The sequence below is a fragment of the Stegostoma tigrinum genome, chromosome 47, assembly GCF_030684315.1.
Source record: "Stegostoma tigrinum isolate sSteTig4 chromosome 47, sSteTig4.hap1, whole genome shotgun sequence".
NCBI lineage: Eukaryota > Metazoa > Chordata > Chondrichthyes > Orectolobiformes > Stegostomatidae > Stegostoma > Stegostoma tigrinum.
This window is the reverse complement of record NC_081400.1, coordinates 4,965,694-4,982,950: the sequence shown is the minus strand read 5'-3', so window position 1 is coordinate 4,982,950 and position 17,257 is coordinate 4,965,694. Positions and strand designations below refer to the sequence as shown.

The window sequence follows — 17,257 nt, the reverse complement described above, 5'->3', positions numbered from 1 at the left end:
GCCGTGCTAAATTGTCCCATAGTGCCCAGGGATGTGCGGGTTAGGGTGGGATTGGCCGTGCTAAATTGTCCTGTAGTGCCCAGGGATGTGCGGGTTAGGGTGGATTTGCCGTGCTAAATTGTCCCGTCGTGCCCAGGGATGTGTGGGTTAGGGTGGACTGGCCGTGCTAAATTGTCCCGTAGTGCCCATGGATGCACGGGTTAGGGTGGATTGGCCGTGCTAAATTGTCCCGTAGTGCCCAGGGATGTGTGGGTTAGGGTGGACTGGCCGTGCTAAATTGTCCCGTAGTGCCCAGGGATGTGTGGGTTAGGGTGGACTGGCCGTGCTAAATTGTTCCATAGTGCCCAGGGATGTGCGGGTTAAGCTGGATTGGCCGTGCTAAATTGTCCTGTAGTGCCCAGGGATGTGTGGGTTAGGGTGGATTGGCCGTGCTAAATTGTCCCCTAGTGCCCAGGGATGTGCGGGTTAAGGTGGATTGGCCGTGCTAAATTGTCCTGTAGTGCCCAGGGATGTGTGGGTTAGGGTGGATTGGCCGTGCTAAATTGTCCCATAGTGCCCAGGGATGTGCGGGTTAGGGTGGATTGGCCGTGCTAAATTGCCCCGTAATGCCCAGGTATGTGCGGGTTAGGGTGGATTGGCCGTGCTAAATTGTCCCGTAGTGCCCAGGGATGTGCGGGTTAGGGTGGATTGGCCGTGCTAAATTGTTCCATAGTGCCCAGGGATGTGCGGGTTAGGGTGGATTGGCCGTGCTAAATTGTTCCATAGTGCCCAGGGATGTGCGGGTTAGGGTGGATTGGCAGTGCTAAATTGTCCCCTAGTGCCCAGGGATGTGCGGGTAGGGTGGATTGGCCATGCTAAATTGTCCCGTAGTGCCCAGGGATGTGTGGGTTAGGGTGGGATTGGCCGTGCTAAATTGTCCCCTAGTGCCCAGGGAAGTGCGGGTTAGGGTGGGATTGGCCGTGCTAAATTGTCCCCTAGTGCCCAGGAATGCGCGGGTTAGGGTGGGTTGGCCGTGCTAAATTGTCCTCTAGTGCCCAGGGATGTGTGGGTTAGGGTGGGTTGGCTGTGCTAAATTGTCCCGTCGTGCCCAGGGATGTGCGGGTTAGGGTGGATTGGCCGTGCTAAATTGTCCTGCAGTGCCCAGGGATGTGCGGGTTAGGGTGGATTGGCCGTGCTAAATTGTTCCATAGTGCCCAGGGGTGTGCGGGATAGGGTGGTTTGGCCGTGCTAAATTGTCCCGTAGTGCCCAGGGATGTGCAGGTTAGGGTGGGTTGGCCGTGCTAAATTGTCCTGTAGTGCCCAGGGATGTGCGGGTTAGGGTGGATTGGCCGTGCTAAATTGTCCCGTCGTGTCCAGGGATGTGCGGGTTAGGGTGGATTGGCCGTGCTAAATTGTTCCATAGTGCCCAGGGATGTGCGGGTTAGGGTGGATTGGCCGTGCTAAATTGTCCCATAGTGCCCAGGGATGTGCGGGTTAGGGTGGGATTGGCCATGCTAAATTGTCCTGTAGTGCCCAGGGATGTGCGGGTTAGGGTGGATTGGCCGTGCTAAATTGTTCCGTAGTGCCCAAGGGTGTGCGGGTTAGGGTAGATTGGCCGTGCTAAATTGTCCCGTAGTGCCCAGGGATGTGCAGGTTAGGGTGGATTGGCCGTGCTAAATTGTCCCCTAGTGCCCAGGGATGCGCGGGTTAGGGTGGGTTGGCCGTGCTAAATTGTCCCGTAGTGCCTGGGGATGTGCGGGTTAGGGTGGATTGGCCGTGCTAAATTGCCCCATAGTGCCCAGGGATGTGCGGGTTAGGGAGGATTGGCCGTGCTAACTTGTCCCGCAGTGCCCAGGGATGTGCGGGTTAGGTTGGACTGGCCGTCCTAAATTGTCCCGTAGTGCCCAGGGATGTGCGGGTTAGGGTGGACTGGCCATGCTAAATTGTCCCATAGTGCCCAGGGATGTGCGGGTTAGGGTGGATTGGCCGTGCTAAATTGTCCTGTAGTGCCCAGGGATGTGCGGGTTAGGGTGGGTTGGCCGTGCTAAATTGTCCCATAGTGCCCAGGGATGTGCGGGTTAAGCTGGATTGGCCGTGCTAAATTGTCCTGTAGTGCCCAGGGATCTGTGGGTTAGGGTGGATTGGCCGTGCTAAATTGTCCCGTAGTGCCCAGGGATGTGCGGGTTAGGGTGGATTGGCTGTGCTAAATTGTCCCATAGTGCCCAGGGATGTGTGGGTTAGGGTGGATTGGCCGTGCTAAATTGTCCCCTAGTGCCCAGGGATGTGCGGGTTAAGGTGGATTGGCCGTGCTAAATTGTCCTGTAGTGCCCAGGGATGTGTGGGTTAGGGTGGATTGGCCGTGCTAAATTGTCCCGTAGTGCCCAGGGATGTGCGGGTTAGGGTGGATTGGCCGTGCTAAATTGTTCCATAGTGCCCAGGGATGTGCGGGTTAGGGTGGATTGGCCGTGCTAAATTGTTCCATAGTGCCCAGGGATGTGCGGGTTAGGGTGGATTGGCAGTGCTAAATTGTCCCCTAGTGCCCAGGGATGTGTGGGTAGGGTGGATTGGCCGTGCTAAATTGTCCCGTAGTGCCCAGGGATGTGCGGGTTAGGGTGGGTTGGCCGTGCTAAATTGTCCCCTAGTGCCCAGGAATGCGCGGGTTAGGGTGGGTTGGCCGTGCTAAATTGTCCCGTCGTGCCCAGGGATGTGCGGGTTAGGGTGGATTGGCCGTGCTAAATTGTTCCATAGTGCCCAGGGGTGTGCGGGTTAGGGTGGATTGGCTGTGCTAAATTGTCCCGTAGTGCCCAGGGATGTGCAGGTTAGGGTGGGTTGGCCGTGCTAAATTGTCCTGTAGTGCCCAGGGATGTGCGGGTTAGGGTGGATTGGCCGTGCTAAATTGTCCCGTCGTGTCCAGGGATGTGCGGGTTAGGGTGGATTGGCCGTGCTAAATTGTTCCGTAGTGCCCAAGGGTGTGCGGGTTAGGGTAGATTGGCCGTGCTAAATTGTCCCGTAGTGCCCAGGGATGTGCGGGTTAGGGTGGACTGGCCGTGCTAAATTGTCCCGTAGTGCCCAGGGATGTGCGGGTTAGGGTGGATTGGCCGTCCTAAATTGCCTTGTAGTGCCCAGGGATGTGCGGGTTCGGGTGGGTTGGCAGTGCTAAATTGTACCGTGATGCCTAGGGATGTGCGGGTTAGGTTGGATTGGCTGTGCTAAATTGCCACGTAGTGCCCAGGGATGTGCGGGTTAGGGTGGACTGGCCGTGCTAAATTGTCCCGTAGTGCCTAGGGATGTGTGGGTTAGGGTGGACTGGCCGTGCTAAATTGTCCTGTAGTGCCCAGGGATGTGCGGGTTAGGGTGGATTGGCCGTGCTAAATTGTCCCGTAGTGCCCAGGGATGTGCGGGTTAGGGTGGATTGGCTGTGCTAAATTGTCCCATAGTGCCCAGGGATGTGTGGGTTAGGGTGGATTGGCCGTGCTAAATTGTCCCCTAGTGCCCAGGGATGTGCGGGTTAAGGTGGATTGGCCGTGCTAAATTGTCCTGTAGTGCCCAGGGATGTGTGGGTTAGGGTGGATTGGCCGTGCTAAATTGTCCCGTAGTGCCCAGGGATGTGCGGGTTAGGGTGGATTGGCCGTGCTAAATTGTTCCATAGTGCCCAGGGATGTGCGGGTTAGGGTGGATTGGCCGTGCTAAATTGTTCCATAGTGCCCAGGGATGTGCGGGTTAGGGTGGATTGGCAGTGCTAAATTGTCCCCTAGTGCCCAGGGATGTGCGGGTAGGGTGGATTGGCCGTGCTAAATTGTCCCGTAGTGCCCAGGGATGTGTGGGTTAGGGTGGGATTGGCCGTGCTAAATTGTCCCCTAGTGCCCAGGGAAGTGCGGGTTAGGGTGGGATTGGCCGTGCTAAATTGTCCCCTAGTGCCCAGGAATGCGCGGGTTAGGGTGGGTTGGCCGTGCTAAATTGTCCTCTAGTGCCCAGGGATGTGTGGGTTAGGGTGGGTTGGCTGTGCTAAATTGTCCCGTCGTGCCCAGGGATGTGCGGGTTAGGGTGGATTGGCCGTGCTAAATTGTCCTGCAGTGCCCAGGGATGTGTGGGTTAGGGTGGATTGGCCGTGCTAAATTGTTCCATAGTGCCCAGGGGTGTGCGGGATAGGGTGGTTTGGCCGTGCTAAATTGTCCCGTAGTGCCCAGGGATGTGCAGGTTAGGGTGGGTTGGCCGTGCTAAATTGTCCTGTAGTGCCCAGGGATGTGCGGGTTAGGGTGGATTGGCCGTGCTAAATTGTCCCGTCGTGTCCAGGGATGTGCGGGTTAGGGTGGATTGGCCGTGCTAAATTGTCCTGTAGTGCCCAGGGATGTGCGGGTTAGGGTGGATTGGCCGTGCTAAATTGTCCCGTCGTGTCCAGGGATGTGCGGGTTAGGGTAGATTGGCCGTGCTAAATTGTCCCGTAGTGCCCAGGGATGTGCGGGTTCGGGTGGATTGGCCGTGCTAAATTGTACCGTGATGCCTAGGGATGTGCGGGTTAGGTTGGATTGGCTGTGCTAAATTGCCACGTAGTGCCCAGGGATGTGCGGGTTAGGGTGGACTGGCCGTGCCTAATTGTCCCGTAGTGCCTAGGGATGTGTGGGTTAGGGCGGACTGGCCGTGCTAAATTGTCCTGTAGTGCCCAGGGATGTGCGGCTTAGGGTGGATTGGCCGTGCTAAATTGTCCCGTAGTACCCAGGGATGTGCGGGTTAGGGTGGATTGGCTGTGCTAAATTGTACCGTGATGCCTAGGGATGTGCGGGTTAGGTTGGATTGGCTGTGCTAAATTGCCACGTAGTGCCCAGGGATGTGCGGGTTAGGGTGGACTGGCCGTGCTAAATTGTCCCGTAGTGCCTAGGGATGTGCGGGTTAGGGTGGGTTGGCCGTGCTAAATTGTCCTGTAGTGCCCAGGGATGTGTGGGTTAGGGTGGATTGGCCGTGCTAAATTGTTCCGTGGTGCCCAGGGATGTGCGGGTTAGGGTGGGTTGGCCGTGCTAAATTGTCCCCTAGTGCCCAGGGATGTGTGGGTTAGGGTGGACTGGCCGTGCTAAATTGTCCCGTAGTGCCTTGGGATGTGCAGGTTAGGGTGGATTGGCCGTGCTAAATTGTCCCCTAGTGCCCAGGGATGCGCGGGTTCGGGTGGGATTGGCCGTGTTAAATTGTCCTATCGTGCCCAGGGATGTGCGGGTTGGGGTGGATTGGCCGTGCTAAATTGTCCCGTAGTGCCCAGGGATGTGTGGGTTAGGGTGGGTTGGCCGTGCTAAATTGTCCCATAGTGCCCAGGGATGTGCGGGTTAGGGTGGACTGGCCGTGCTAAATTGTCCTGTAGTGCCCAGGGATGTGTGGGTTAGGGTGGACTGGCCGTGCTAAATTGTCCTGTAGTGCCCAGGGATGTGCGGGTTAGGGTGGATGGGCCGTGCTAAATTGTCCTGTAGTGCCCAGGGATGTGCGGGTTAGGGTGGACTGGCCGTGCTAAATTGTCCCGTAGTGCCCAGGGATGTGTGGGTTAGGGTGGACTGGCCGTGCTAAATTGTCCCGTAGTGCCCAGGGATGTGTGGGTTAGGGTGGACTGGCCGTGCTAAATTGTTCCATAGTGCCCAGGGATGTGCGGGTTAAGCTGGATTGGCCGTGCTAAATTGTCCTGTAGTGCCCAGGGATGTGTGGGTTAGGGTGGGAGTGGCCGTGCTAAATTGTCCCATCGTGCCCAGGCATGTGCGGGTTAGGGTGGATTGGCCGTGCTAAATTGCCCCGTAGTGCCCAGGGATGTGCGGGTTAGGGAGGATTGGCCGTGCTAACTTGTCCCGTAGTGCCCAGGGATGTGCGGGTTAAGCTGGATTGGCCCTGCTAAATTGTCCTGTAGTGCCCAGGGATGTGTGGGTTAGGGTGGATTGGCCGTGCTAAATTGTCCCGTAGTGCCCAGGGATGTGCGGGTTAGGGTGGGATTGGCCGTGCTAAATTGTCCTGCAGTGCCCAGGGATGTGCGGGTTAGGGTGGACTGGCCGTGATAAATTGTCCCGTAGTGCCCAGGGATGTGCGGGTTAGGGTGGATTGGCCGTGCTAAATTGCCTTGTAGTGCCCAGGGATGTGCGGGTTCGGGTGGGTTGGCCGTGCTAAATTGTCCCATAGTGCCCAGGGATGTGCAGGTTCGGGTGGGAGTGGCCGTGCTAAATTGTCCCATCGTGCCCAGGGATGTGTGGGTTAGGGTGGGTTGGCCGTGCTAAATTGCCCCGTAGTGCCCAGGGATGTGCGGGTTAGGGAGGATTGGCCGTGCTAACTTGTCCCGTAGTGCCCAGGGATGTGCGGGTTAGGGTGGACTGGCCGTGCTAAATTGTCCCGTAGTGCCCAGGGATGTGCGGGTTAGGGTGGATTGGCCGTGCTAAATTGTCCCCTAGTGCCCAGGGATGTGCGGGTTAGGGTGGACTGGCCGTGCTAAATTGTCCCATAGTGCCCAGGGATGTGCGGGTTAGGGTGGATTGGCCGTGCTAAATTGTCCCGTAGTGCCCAGGGATGTGCGGGTTAGGGTGGATTGGCCGTGCTGAATTGTCCCATAGTGCCCAGGGATGTGCGGGTTAGGGTGGATTGGCTGTGCTAAATTGTCCCGTAGTGTCCAGGGATGTGCGGGTTAGGGTGGGATTGGCCATGCTACATTGTCCCGTAGTGCCCAGGGATGTGCGGGTTAGGGTGGATTGGCTGTGCTAAATTGTCCCGTAGTGTCCAGGGATGTGCGGGTTAGGGTGGATTGGACGTGCTAAATTGTTCCATAGTGCCCAGGGATGTGCGGGTTAGGGTGGATTGGACGTGCTAAATTGACACGTAGTGCCCAGGGATGTGCGGGTTAGGGTGGATTGGCCGTGCTAAATTGTCCTGCAGTGCCCAGGGATGTGCGGGTTAGGGTGGATTGGCCGTGCTAAATTGTTCCATAGTGCCCAGGGGTGTGCGGGTTAGGGTGGGATTGGCCGTGCTAAATTGTCCCGTAGTGCCCAGGGATGTGCGGGTTAGGGTGGATTGGCCGTGCTAAATTGTTCCATAGTGCCCAGGGATGTGCGGGTTAGGGTGGATTGGCCGTGCTAACTTGTCCCCTAGTGCCCAGGGATGTGTGGGTTAGGGTGGGTTGGCCGTGCTAAATTGTCCCGTCGTGCCCAGGGATGTGCAGGTTAGGGTGGATTGGCCGTGCTAAATTGTCCTCTAGTGCCCAGGGATGTGCAGGTTAGGGTGGATTGGCCGTGCTAAATTGTTCCATAGTGCCCAGGGGTGTGCGGGTTAGGGTGGTTTGGCCGTGCTAAATTGTCCCGTAGTGCCCAGGGATGTGCAGGTTTGGGTGGGTTGGCCGTGCTAAATTGTCCTGTAGTGCCCAGGGATGTGCGGGTTAGGGTGGATTGGCCGTGCTAAATTGCCTTGTAGTGCCCAGGGATGTGCGGGATAGGGTGGATTGGCCGTGCTAAATTGTCCCGTAGTGCCCAGGGATGTGCGGGTTAGGGTGGACTGGCCGTGCTAAATTGTCCCGTGGTGCTCAGGGATGTGCAGGTTAGGGTGGGTTGGCCGTGCTAAATTGTCCCGTAGTGCCCAGGGATGTGCGGGTTAGGGTGGATTGGCTGTGCTAAATTGTTCCGTGGTGCCCAGGGATGTGCGGGTTAGGGTGGACTGGCCGTGCTAAATTGTCCCCTAGTGCCCAGGGATGTGCGGGTTAGGGTGGACTGGCCGTGCTAACTTGTCTTCTAGTGCCCAGGGATGTGCGGGTTAGGGTGGATTGGCCGTGCTAAATTGTCCTGTAGTGCCCAGGGATGTGCGGGTTCGGGTGGGTTGGCAGTGCTAAATTGAACCGTAGTGCCCAGGGATGTGCAGGTTCGGGTGGGATTGGCCGTGCTAAATTGTCCCGTCGTGCCCAGGGATGTGCGGGTTAGGGTGGATTGGCCGTGCTAAATTGTCACTTAGTGCCCAGGGATGTGCGGGTTAGGGTGGACTGGCCGTGCTAAATTGTCCCGTAGTGCCCAGGGATGTGCGGGTTAGGGTGGGATTGGCCGTGTTAAATTGTCCCGTAGTGCCCAGGGATGTGTGGGTTAGGGTGGGACTGGCCGTGCTAAATTGCCCCGTAGTGCCCAGGGATGTGCGGGTTAGGGTGGATTGGCCGTGCTAAATTGTCCCGTAGTGCCCAGGGATGTGCGTGTTAGGGTGGACTGGCCGTGCTAAATTGTCCCATAGTGCCCAGGGATGTGCGGGTTAGGGTGGATTGGCCGTGCTAAATTGTCCCGTAGTGCCCAGGGATGTGCGGGTTAGGGTGGATTGGACGTGCTAAATTGTTCCATAGTGCCCAGGGATGTGCGGGTTAGGGTGGATTGGACGTGCTAAATTGACACGTAGTGCCCAGGGATGTGCGGGTTAGGGTGGTTTGGCCGTGCTAAATTGTCCTGCAGTGCCCAGGGATGTGCGGGTTAGGGTGGATTGGCCGTGCTAAATTGTTCCATAGTGCCCAGGGGTGTGCGGGTTAGGGTGGGATTGGCCGTGCTAAATTGTCCCGTAGTGCCCAGGGATGTGCGGGTTAGGGTGGATTGGCCGTGCTAAATTGTTCCATAGTGCCCAGGGATGTGCGGGTTAGGGTGGATTGGCCGTGCTAACTTGTCCCCTAGTGCCCAGGGATGTGTGGGTTAGGGTGGGTTGGCCGTGCTAAATTGTCCCGTAGTGCCCAGGGATGTGCAGGTTAGGGTGGATTGGCCGTGCTAAATTGTCCTCTAGTGCCCAGGGATGTGCAGGTTAGGGTGGATTGGCCGTGCTAAATTGTTCCATAGTGCCCAGGGGTGTGCGGGTTAGGGTGGTTTGGCCGTGCTAAATTGTCCCGTAGTGCCCAGGGATGTGCAGGTTTGGGTGGGTTGGCCGTGCTAAATTGTCCTGTAGTGCCCAGGGATGTGCGGGTTAGGGTGGATTGGCCGTGCTAAATTGCCTTGTAGTGCCCAGGGATGTGCGGGATAGGGTGGATTGGCCGTGCTAAATTGTCCCGTGGTGCCCAGGGATGTGCGGGTTAGGGTGGATTGGCTGTGCTAAATTGTTCCGTGGTGCCCAGGGATGTGCGGGTTAGGGTGGATTAGTCGTGCTAAATTGTCCCCTAGTGCCCAGGGATGTGCGGGTTAGGGTGGACTGGCCGTGCTAACTTGTCTTCTAGTGCCCAGGGATGTGCGGGTTAGGGTGGATTGGCCGTGCTAAATTGTCCTGTAGTGCCCAGGGATGTGCGGGTTCGGGTGGGTTGGCCGTGCTAAATTGTCCCGTAGTGCCCAGGGATGTGTGGGTTAGGGTGGATTGGCCGTGCTAAATTGTCCCGTAGTGCCCAGGGATGTGCGGGTTAGGGTGGATTGGCCGTGCTAAATTGTCACTTAGTGCCCAGGGATGTGCGGGTTAGGGTGGACTGGCCGTGCTAACTTGTCTTCTAGTGCCCAGGGATGTGCGGGTTAGGGTGGATTGGCCGTGCTAACTTGTCTTCTAGTGCCCAGGGATGTGCGGGTTAGGGTGGACTGGCCGTGCTAACTTGTCTTCTAGTGCCCAGGGAGGTGCGGGTTAGGGTGGATTGGCCGTGCTAACTTGTCTTCTAGTGCCCAGGGATGTGCGGGTTAGGGTGGGATTGGCCGTGCTAAATTGTCCCGTAGTGCCCAGGGATGTGCGGGTTAGGGTGGACTGGCCGTGATAAATTGTCCTGCAGTGCCCAGGGATGTGCGGGTTAGGGTGGACTGGCCGTGATAAATTGTCCCGTAGTGCCCAGGGATGTGCGGGTTAGGGTGGATTGGCCGTGCTAAATTGCCTTGTAGTGCCCAGGGATGTGCGGGTTCGGGTGGGTTGGCCGTGCTAAATTGTCCCATAGTGCCCAGGGATGTGCAGGTTCGGGTGGGAGTGGCCGTGCTAAATTGTCCCATCGTGCCCAGGGATGTGTGGGTTAGGGTGGGTTGGCCGTGCTAAATTGCCCCGTAGTGCCCAGGGATGTGCGGGTTAGGGAGGATTGGCCGTGCTAACTTGTCCCGTAGTGCCCAGGGATGTGCGGGTTAGGGTGGACTGGCCGTGCTAAATTGTCCCCTAGTGCCCAGGGATGTGCGGGTTAGGGTGGACTGGCCGTGCTAAATTGTCCCATAGTGCCCAGGGATGTGCGGGTTAGGGTGGATTGGCCGTGCTAAATTGTCCCGTAGTGCCCAGGGATGTGCGGGTTAGGGTGGATTGGCCGTGCTGAATTGTCCCATAGTGCCCAGGGATGTGCGGGTTAGGGTGGATTGGCTGTGCTAAATTGTCCCGTAGTGTCCAGGGATGTGCGGGTTAGGGTGGGATTGGCCATGCTACATTGTCCCGTAGTGCCCAGGGATGTGCGGGTTAGGGTGGATTGGCTGTGCTAAATTGTCCCGTAGTGTCCAGGGATGTGCGGGTTAGGGTGGATTGGACGTGCTAAATTGTTCCATAGTGCCCAGGGATGTGCGGGTTAGGGTGGATTGGACGTGCTAAATTGACACGTAGTGCCCAGGGATGTGCGGGTTAGGGTGGTTTGGCCGTGCTAAATTGTCCTGCAGTGCCCAGGGATGTGCGGGTTAGGGTGGATTGGCCGTGCTAAATTGTTCCATAGTGCCCAGGGGTGTGCGGGTTAGGGTGGGATTGGCCGTGCTAAATTGTCCCGTAGTGCCCAGGGATGTGCGGGTTAGGGTGGATTGGCCGTGCTAAATTGTTCCATAGTGCCCAGGGATGTGCGGGTTAGGGTGGATTGGCCGTGCTAACTTGTCCCCTAGTGCCCAGGGATGTGTGGGTTAGGGTGGGTTGGCCGTGCTAAATTGTCCCGTCGTGCCCAGGGATGTGCAGGTTAGGGTGGATTGGCCGTGCTAAATTGTCCTCTAGTGCCCAGGGATGTGCAGGTTAGGGTGGATTGGCCGTGCTAAATTGTTCCATAGTGCCCAGGGGTGTGCGGGTTAGGGTGGTTTGGCCGTGCTAAATTGTCCCGTAGTGCCCAGGGATGTGCAGGTTTGGGTGGGTTGGCCGTGCTAAATTGTCCTGTAGTGCCCAGGGATGTGCGGGTTAGGGTGGATTGGCCGTGCTAAATTGCCTTGTAGTGCCCAGGGATGTGCGGGATAGGGTGGATTGGCCGTGCTAAATTGTCCCGTAGTGCCCAGGGATGTGCGGGTTAGGGTGGACTGGCCGTGCTAAATTGTCCCGTGGTGCTCAGGGATGTGCAGGTTAGGGTGGGTTGGCCGTGCTAAATTGTCCCGTAGTGCCCAGGGATGTGCGGGTTAGGGTGGATTGGCTGTGCTAAATTGTTCCGTGGTGCCCAGGGATGTGCGGGTTAGGGTGGACTGGCCGTGCTAAATTGTCCCCTAGTGCCCAGGGATGTGCGGGTTAGGGTGGACTGGCCGTGCTAACTTGTCTTCTAGTGCCCAGGGATGTGCGGGTTAGGGTGGATTGGCCGTGCTAAATTGTCCTGTAGTGCCCAGGGATGTGCGGGTTCGGGTGGGTTGGCAGTGCTAAATTGAACCGTAGTGCCCAGGGATGTGCAGGTTCGGGTGGGATTGGCCGTGCTAAATTGTCCCGTCGTGCCCAGGGATGTGCGGGTTAGGGTGGATTGGCCGTGCTAAATTGTCACTTAGTGCCCAGGGATGTGCGGGTTAGGGTGGACTGGCCGTGCTAAATTGTCCCGTAGTGCCCAGGGATGTGCGGGTTAGGGTGGGATTGGCCGTGTTAAATTGTCCCGTAGTGCCCAGGGATGTGTGGGTTAGGGTGGGACTGGCCGTGCTAAATTGCCCCGTAGTGCCCAGGGATGTGCGGGTTAGGGTGGATTGGCCGTGCTAAATTGTCCCGTAGTGCCCAGGGATGTGCGTGTTAGGGTGGACTGGCCGTGCTAAATTGTCCCATAGTGCCCAGGGATGTGCGGGTTAGGGTGGATTGGCCGTGCTAAATTGTCCCGTAGTGCCCAGGGATGTGCGGGTTAGGGTGGATTGGACGTGCTAAATTGTTCCATAGTGCCCAGGGATGTGCGGGTTAGGGTGGATTGGACGTGCTAAATTGACACGTAGTGCCCAGGGATGTGCGGGTTAGGGTGGTTTGGCCGTGCTAAATTGTCCTGCAGTGCCCAGGGATGTGCGGGTTAGGGTGGATTGGCCGTGCTAAATTGTTCCATAGTGCCCAGGGGTGTGCGGGTTAGGGTGGGATTGGCCGTGCTAAATTGTCCCGTAGTGCCCAGGGATGTGCGGGTTAGGGTGGATTGGCCGTGCTAAATTGTTCCATAGTGCCCAGGGATGTGCGGGTTAGGGTGGATTGGCCGTGCTAACTTGTCCCCTAGTGCCCAGGGATGTGGGGGTTAGGGTGGGTTGGCCGTGCTAAATTGTCCCGTCGTGCCCAGGGATGTGCAGGTTAGGGTGGATTGGCCGTGCTAAATTGTCCTCTAGTGCCCAGGGATGTGCAGGTTAGGGTGGATTGGCCGTGCTAAATTGTTCCATAGTGCCCAGGGGTGTGCGGGTTAGGGTGGTTTGGCCGTGCTAAATTGTCCCGTAGTGCCCAGGGATGTGCAGGTTTGGGTGGGTTGGCCGTGCTAAATTGTCCTGTAGTGCCCAGGGATGTGCGGGTTAGGGTGGATTGGCCGTGCTAAATTGCCTTGTAGTGCCCAGGGATGTGCGGGATAGGGTGGATTGGCCGTGCTAAATTGCCTTGTAGTGCTCAGGGATGTGCAGGTTAGGGTGGGTTGGCCGTGCTAAATTGTCCCGTAGTGCCCAGGGATGTGCGGGTTAGGGTGGATTGGCTGTGCTAAATTGTTCCGTGGTGCCCAGGGATGTGCGGGTTGGGGTGGATTGGCCGTGCTAAATTGTCCCGTAGTGCCCAGGGATGTGCGGGTTAGGGTGGATTGGCTGTGCTAAATTGTCCCGTAGTGCCCAGGGATGTGCGGGTTAGGGTGGGATTGGCCGTGATAAATTGTCCCGTAGTGCCCAGGGATGTGCGGGTTAGGGTGGATTAGTCGTGCTAAATTGTCCCCTAGTGCCCAGGGATGTGCGGGTTAGGGTGGACTGGCCGTGCTAACTTGTCTTCTAGTGCCCAGGGATGTGCGGGTTAGGGTGGATTGGCCGTGCTAAATTGTCCTGTAGTGCCCAGGGATGTGCGGGTTCGGGTGGGTTGGCCGTGCTAAATTGTCCCGTAGTGCCCAGGGATGTGTGGGTTAGGGTGGATTGGCCGTGCTAAATTGTCCCGTAGTGCCCAGGGATGTGCGGGTTAGGGTGGATTGGCCGTGCTAAATTGTCACTTAGTGCCCAGGGATGTGCGGGTTAGGGTGGACTGGCCGTGCTAACTTGTCTTCTAGTGCCCAGGGATGTGCGGGTTAGGGTGGATTGGCCGTGCTAACTTGTCTTCTAGTGCCCAGGGATGTGCGGGTTAGGGTGGACTGGCCGTGCTAACTTGTCTTCTAGTGCCCAGGGATGTGCGGGTTAGGGTGGATTGGCCGTGCTAAATTGTCCCGTAGTGCCCAGGGATGTGTGGGTTAGGGTGGATTGGCTGTGCTAAATTGTCCCGTAGTGCCCAGGGATGTGCGGGTTAGGGTGGATTGGCCGTGCTAAATTGTCACTTCGTGCCCAGGGATGTGCGGGTTAGGGTGGATTGGCCGTGCTAAATTGCCCCGTAGTGCCCAGGGATGTGCGGGTTAGGGTGGATTGGCCGTGCTAAATTGTCCTGTAGTGCCCAGGGATGTGTGGGTTAGGGTGGATTGGCCGTGCTAAATTGTCCCCTAGTGCCCAGCGATGTGCGGGTTAGGGTGGACTGGCCGTGCTAAATTGCCCCGTAGTGCCCAGGGATGTGCGGGTTAGGGTGGACTGGCCGTGCTAAATTGTCGCATAGTGCCCAGGGATGTGCGGGTTAGGGTGGATTGGCCGTGCTAAATTGTCCCGTAGTGCCCAGGGATGTGCGGGTTAGGGTGGGATTGGCCGTGCTAAATTGTCCCGTAGTGCCCAGGGATGTGCGGGTTAGGGTGGATTGGCCGTGCTAAATTGCCCCGTAGTGCCCAGGGATGTGCGTGTTAGGGGTGGATTGGCCGTGCTAAATTGCCCCGTAGTGCCCAGGGATGTGCGGGTTAGGGTGGGTTGGCTGTGCTAAATTGTCCCGTAGTGCCCAGGGATGTGCGGGTTAGGGTGGATTGGCCGTGCTAAATTGTCCCGTAGTGCCCAGGGATGTGCGGGTTAGGGTGGATTGGCCGTGCTAAATTGTCCCGTAGTGCCCAGGGATGTGCGGGTTAGGGTGGATTGGCCGGGGACATACAGAGCAATGAGGATATGGTAGAGGTGTGTGGGTCACTCTCTGGAGGGTTGGTTCCACATGGATTCAGGGTTCTAGTCTAAGACTCCGGGCTGAGTGAACACCCCAGGAGTCGGTGAATTCCCGAGCGCCGGTTCGGAGGGGGAATCACTGCCAGCCCGAACCTGCCTGATCCATCGTCCAGGGTGCGGATCGCTGCTGCCTTGGACCGAGTAATTTTCGAGTCCAGCGTGTTCAGGAAGTCCGTCGGAGACAGCTCGGGGCTGGGCGGCTCCAAGGCAGGTTCGGGCTGTCCTGGTGCTCCATGCGGGAACCTGCTCCCGTTCTGCAGGGCCCCCTGCTTCGGGATGGGGATCCGCAGGCATTCCTTCAGGAAGATGGAGTCATTAGTGTACAGTCGATTCACACCGCTTGATCTGTTCTGTCTGCAACACAGAGACACATTGACCCAGTTGGCAACAACACAAGAGCAGCACGAGGCCATTCAGCCCCTCCCCTCTCGAGCCTGCTACACAGGGGCACGAGGCCATTCAGCCCCTCCCCTCTCGAGCCTGTTACACAGGGGCACGAGGCCATTCAGCCCGTCACACGAGGCCCAGATGGTGACACAGCTACAGCAGGAAGCTGCGCATCCTGGACGAACACTGAGATCAAACTGACAGCTTTCCTCATGCTGCCCTCACTGACCTTGGCTGGGACCCCCCCCACCCCACCGACCCCCAACCGCGCGGTGAAGCCAGCAATTAGAGCGCGGCGTACGAATGCACCGAGGGGGGGGTGGGGGTGGGGGCGAGGGGGGGTGGGGCACGGGGGGGGGCACGGGGTGGGGGCACGGGGGGGGGGCACGGGGGGGGGGGGCACGGGGGGGGGGCACGGGGGACGGGGGGGCACGGGGGGGGGGCACGGGGGGGGGGGGCACGGGGGGGGGGCACGGGGAGGGGGCACGGGGAGGGGGCACGGGGAGGGGGCACGGGGGAGGGGGGCACGGGGAGAGGGGGGCACGGGGAGGGGGCACGGGAGGGGGGCACGGGGAGGGGGGGCACGGGGGGGGGCACGGGGGGGGCACGGGGAGGGGGGCACGGGGAGGAGGGGGCAACGGGGAGGGGGCACGGGGAGGGGGCACGGGGAGGGGGCACGGGGGGGGGTGGTCCCACACTTCTACAGCCTGTGGGAGGGTCTAGGCCCAAAACACCAGCCTCCCGGCTCCTCTGATGCTGCTGGCCTGCTGTGTCCCTCCAGCCTCACGCTGTGCTATCTCTGTGGGAAGGGGCTGTTCGCTGACATAATCCCCCGGGTTCACCCCCCCCACCACTCCCACTACACCCCCCCCACACTCCCACTACACCCCCCCCCACACTCCCACTACACACCCCCCCCCCACACTCCCACTACACCCCCCCCCCCACCCCCACTACCTACACCCCCCCCCCCACTCCCACTACACACCCCCCACCACTCTCCACTACTACAACCCCCCCCACAACTCCCACTACAACACCCCCCCCACACTCCCACTACACCCCCCCCACTCCCCCCCCCCATCCACTCCCCACCCCCCACACTCCCACTAACACCCCCCCCCCCCACACTCCCACTACACACCCCCCACACTCCCACTACACCCCCCCCCACACTCCCACTACAACCCCCCCCACACTCCCACTACACCCCCCCCACACTCCCACTACACCCCACCCCCACTCCCCCCACACTCCCACTACACCCCCCCCACACTCCCACTACACCCCCCCCACACTCCCACTACACCCCCCCACACTCCCACTACACCCCCCCACACTCCCACTACACCCCCCCCACACTCCCACTACACCCCCCCTACACTCCCACTACACCCCCCCCTACACCCCACTACACCCCCCCTCCTCCACTAACCCCCCCCCACACTCCCACTACACCCCCCCCACACTCCCACTACACCCCCCCCCCACACCCACTACACCCCCCCCCACACTCCCACTTCACCCCCCCACACTCACCCCCCCCCACCACTCCACTACAACCCCCCCCACACTCCCACTTCACCCCCCCACACTCCCACTTCACCCCCCCCCACACTACACCCCCCCCAACACTCCCACTACACCCCCCCACACTCCCACTACCCCCCCCCACACTACACCCCCCCCAACACTCCCACTACACCCCCCCACACTCCCACTACACCCCCCACACTCCCACTACACCCCCCCACACTACAACCCCCCACACTCCCACTACACCCCTCCTACACTCCCACTACACCCCCCCCACACTCCACTACACCCCCCCCCAGACTCCCACTACACCCCCCCACACTCCACTTCACCCCCCCACACTACACCCCCCACACTACACCCCCCCACACTCCCACTACACCCCCCCACACTCCCACTACACCCCCCACACTCCCACTACACCCCCCCACACTCCCACTACACCCCCACACTCCCACTACACCCCCCCACACTCCCACTACACCCCCCCACACTACACCCCCCCCAACACTCCCACTACACCCCCCCCACACTCCCACTACACCCCCCCCCACACTCCCACTACACCCCCCCCACACTCCCACTACACCCCCCCACACTCCACTACACCCCCCCACACTCCCACTTCACCCCCCCCACACTCCCACTACACCCCCCCACACTCCCACTACACCCCCACCTACACTCCCACTACACCCCCCCCACACTCCCACTACACACCCCCCCACACTCCCACTACACCCCCCCCTAACTCCCACTACACCCCCCCCTACACTCCCACTACACCCCCCCCACTCCACTACAACCCCCCCCCCACACTCCCTACACCCCCCACACTCCCACTACACCCCCCCCACACTCCCACTTCACCCCCCACACACTCCCACTTCACCCCCCCACCCGTACACCCCCCCCACACTCCCACTACACCCCCCCACACTCCCACTTCACCCCCCACACTCCCACTACACCCCCCACCACACTACACCCCCCCACACTCCCTCCACTACACCCCCCCCCCACAC

The 17,257-nt window shown here is 59.3% G+C and overlaps 1 protein-coding gene across 2 annotated transcripts in view; it reads right to left on the bottom strand.

Moving 5' to 3' along the window:
* The window catches only part of LOC125449707 (lysM and putative peptidoglycan-binding domain-containing protein 1-like), a 33,620-nt gene extending 18,714 nt beyond the window's left edge, over positions 1 to 14,906 (bottom strand). The window contains exon 1 of one of the 2 annotated variants that reach the window (XM_059643011.1): positions 14,403 to 14,906. In XM_059643011.1, the coding sequence (XP_059498994.1) occupies positions 14,403 to 14,722 (320 nt within the window). In that variant the 5' untranslated portion in view covers positions 14,723 to 14,906. The remainder of the gene's footprint in view (positions 1 to 14,402) is intronic. The other variant, XM_059643012.1, reaches the window with a different exon arrangement.
* Positions 14,907 to 17,257: the final 2,351 nt, after the last annotated feature.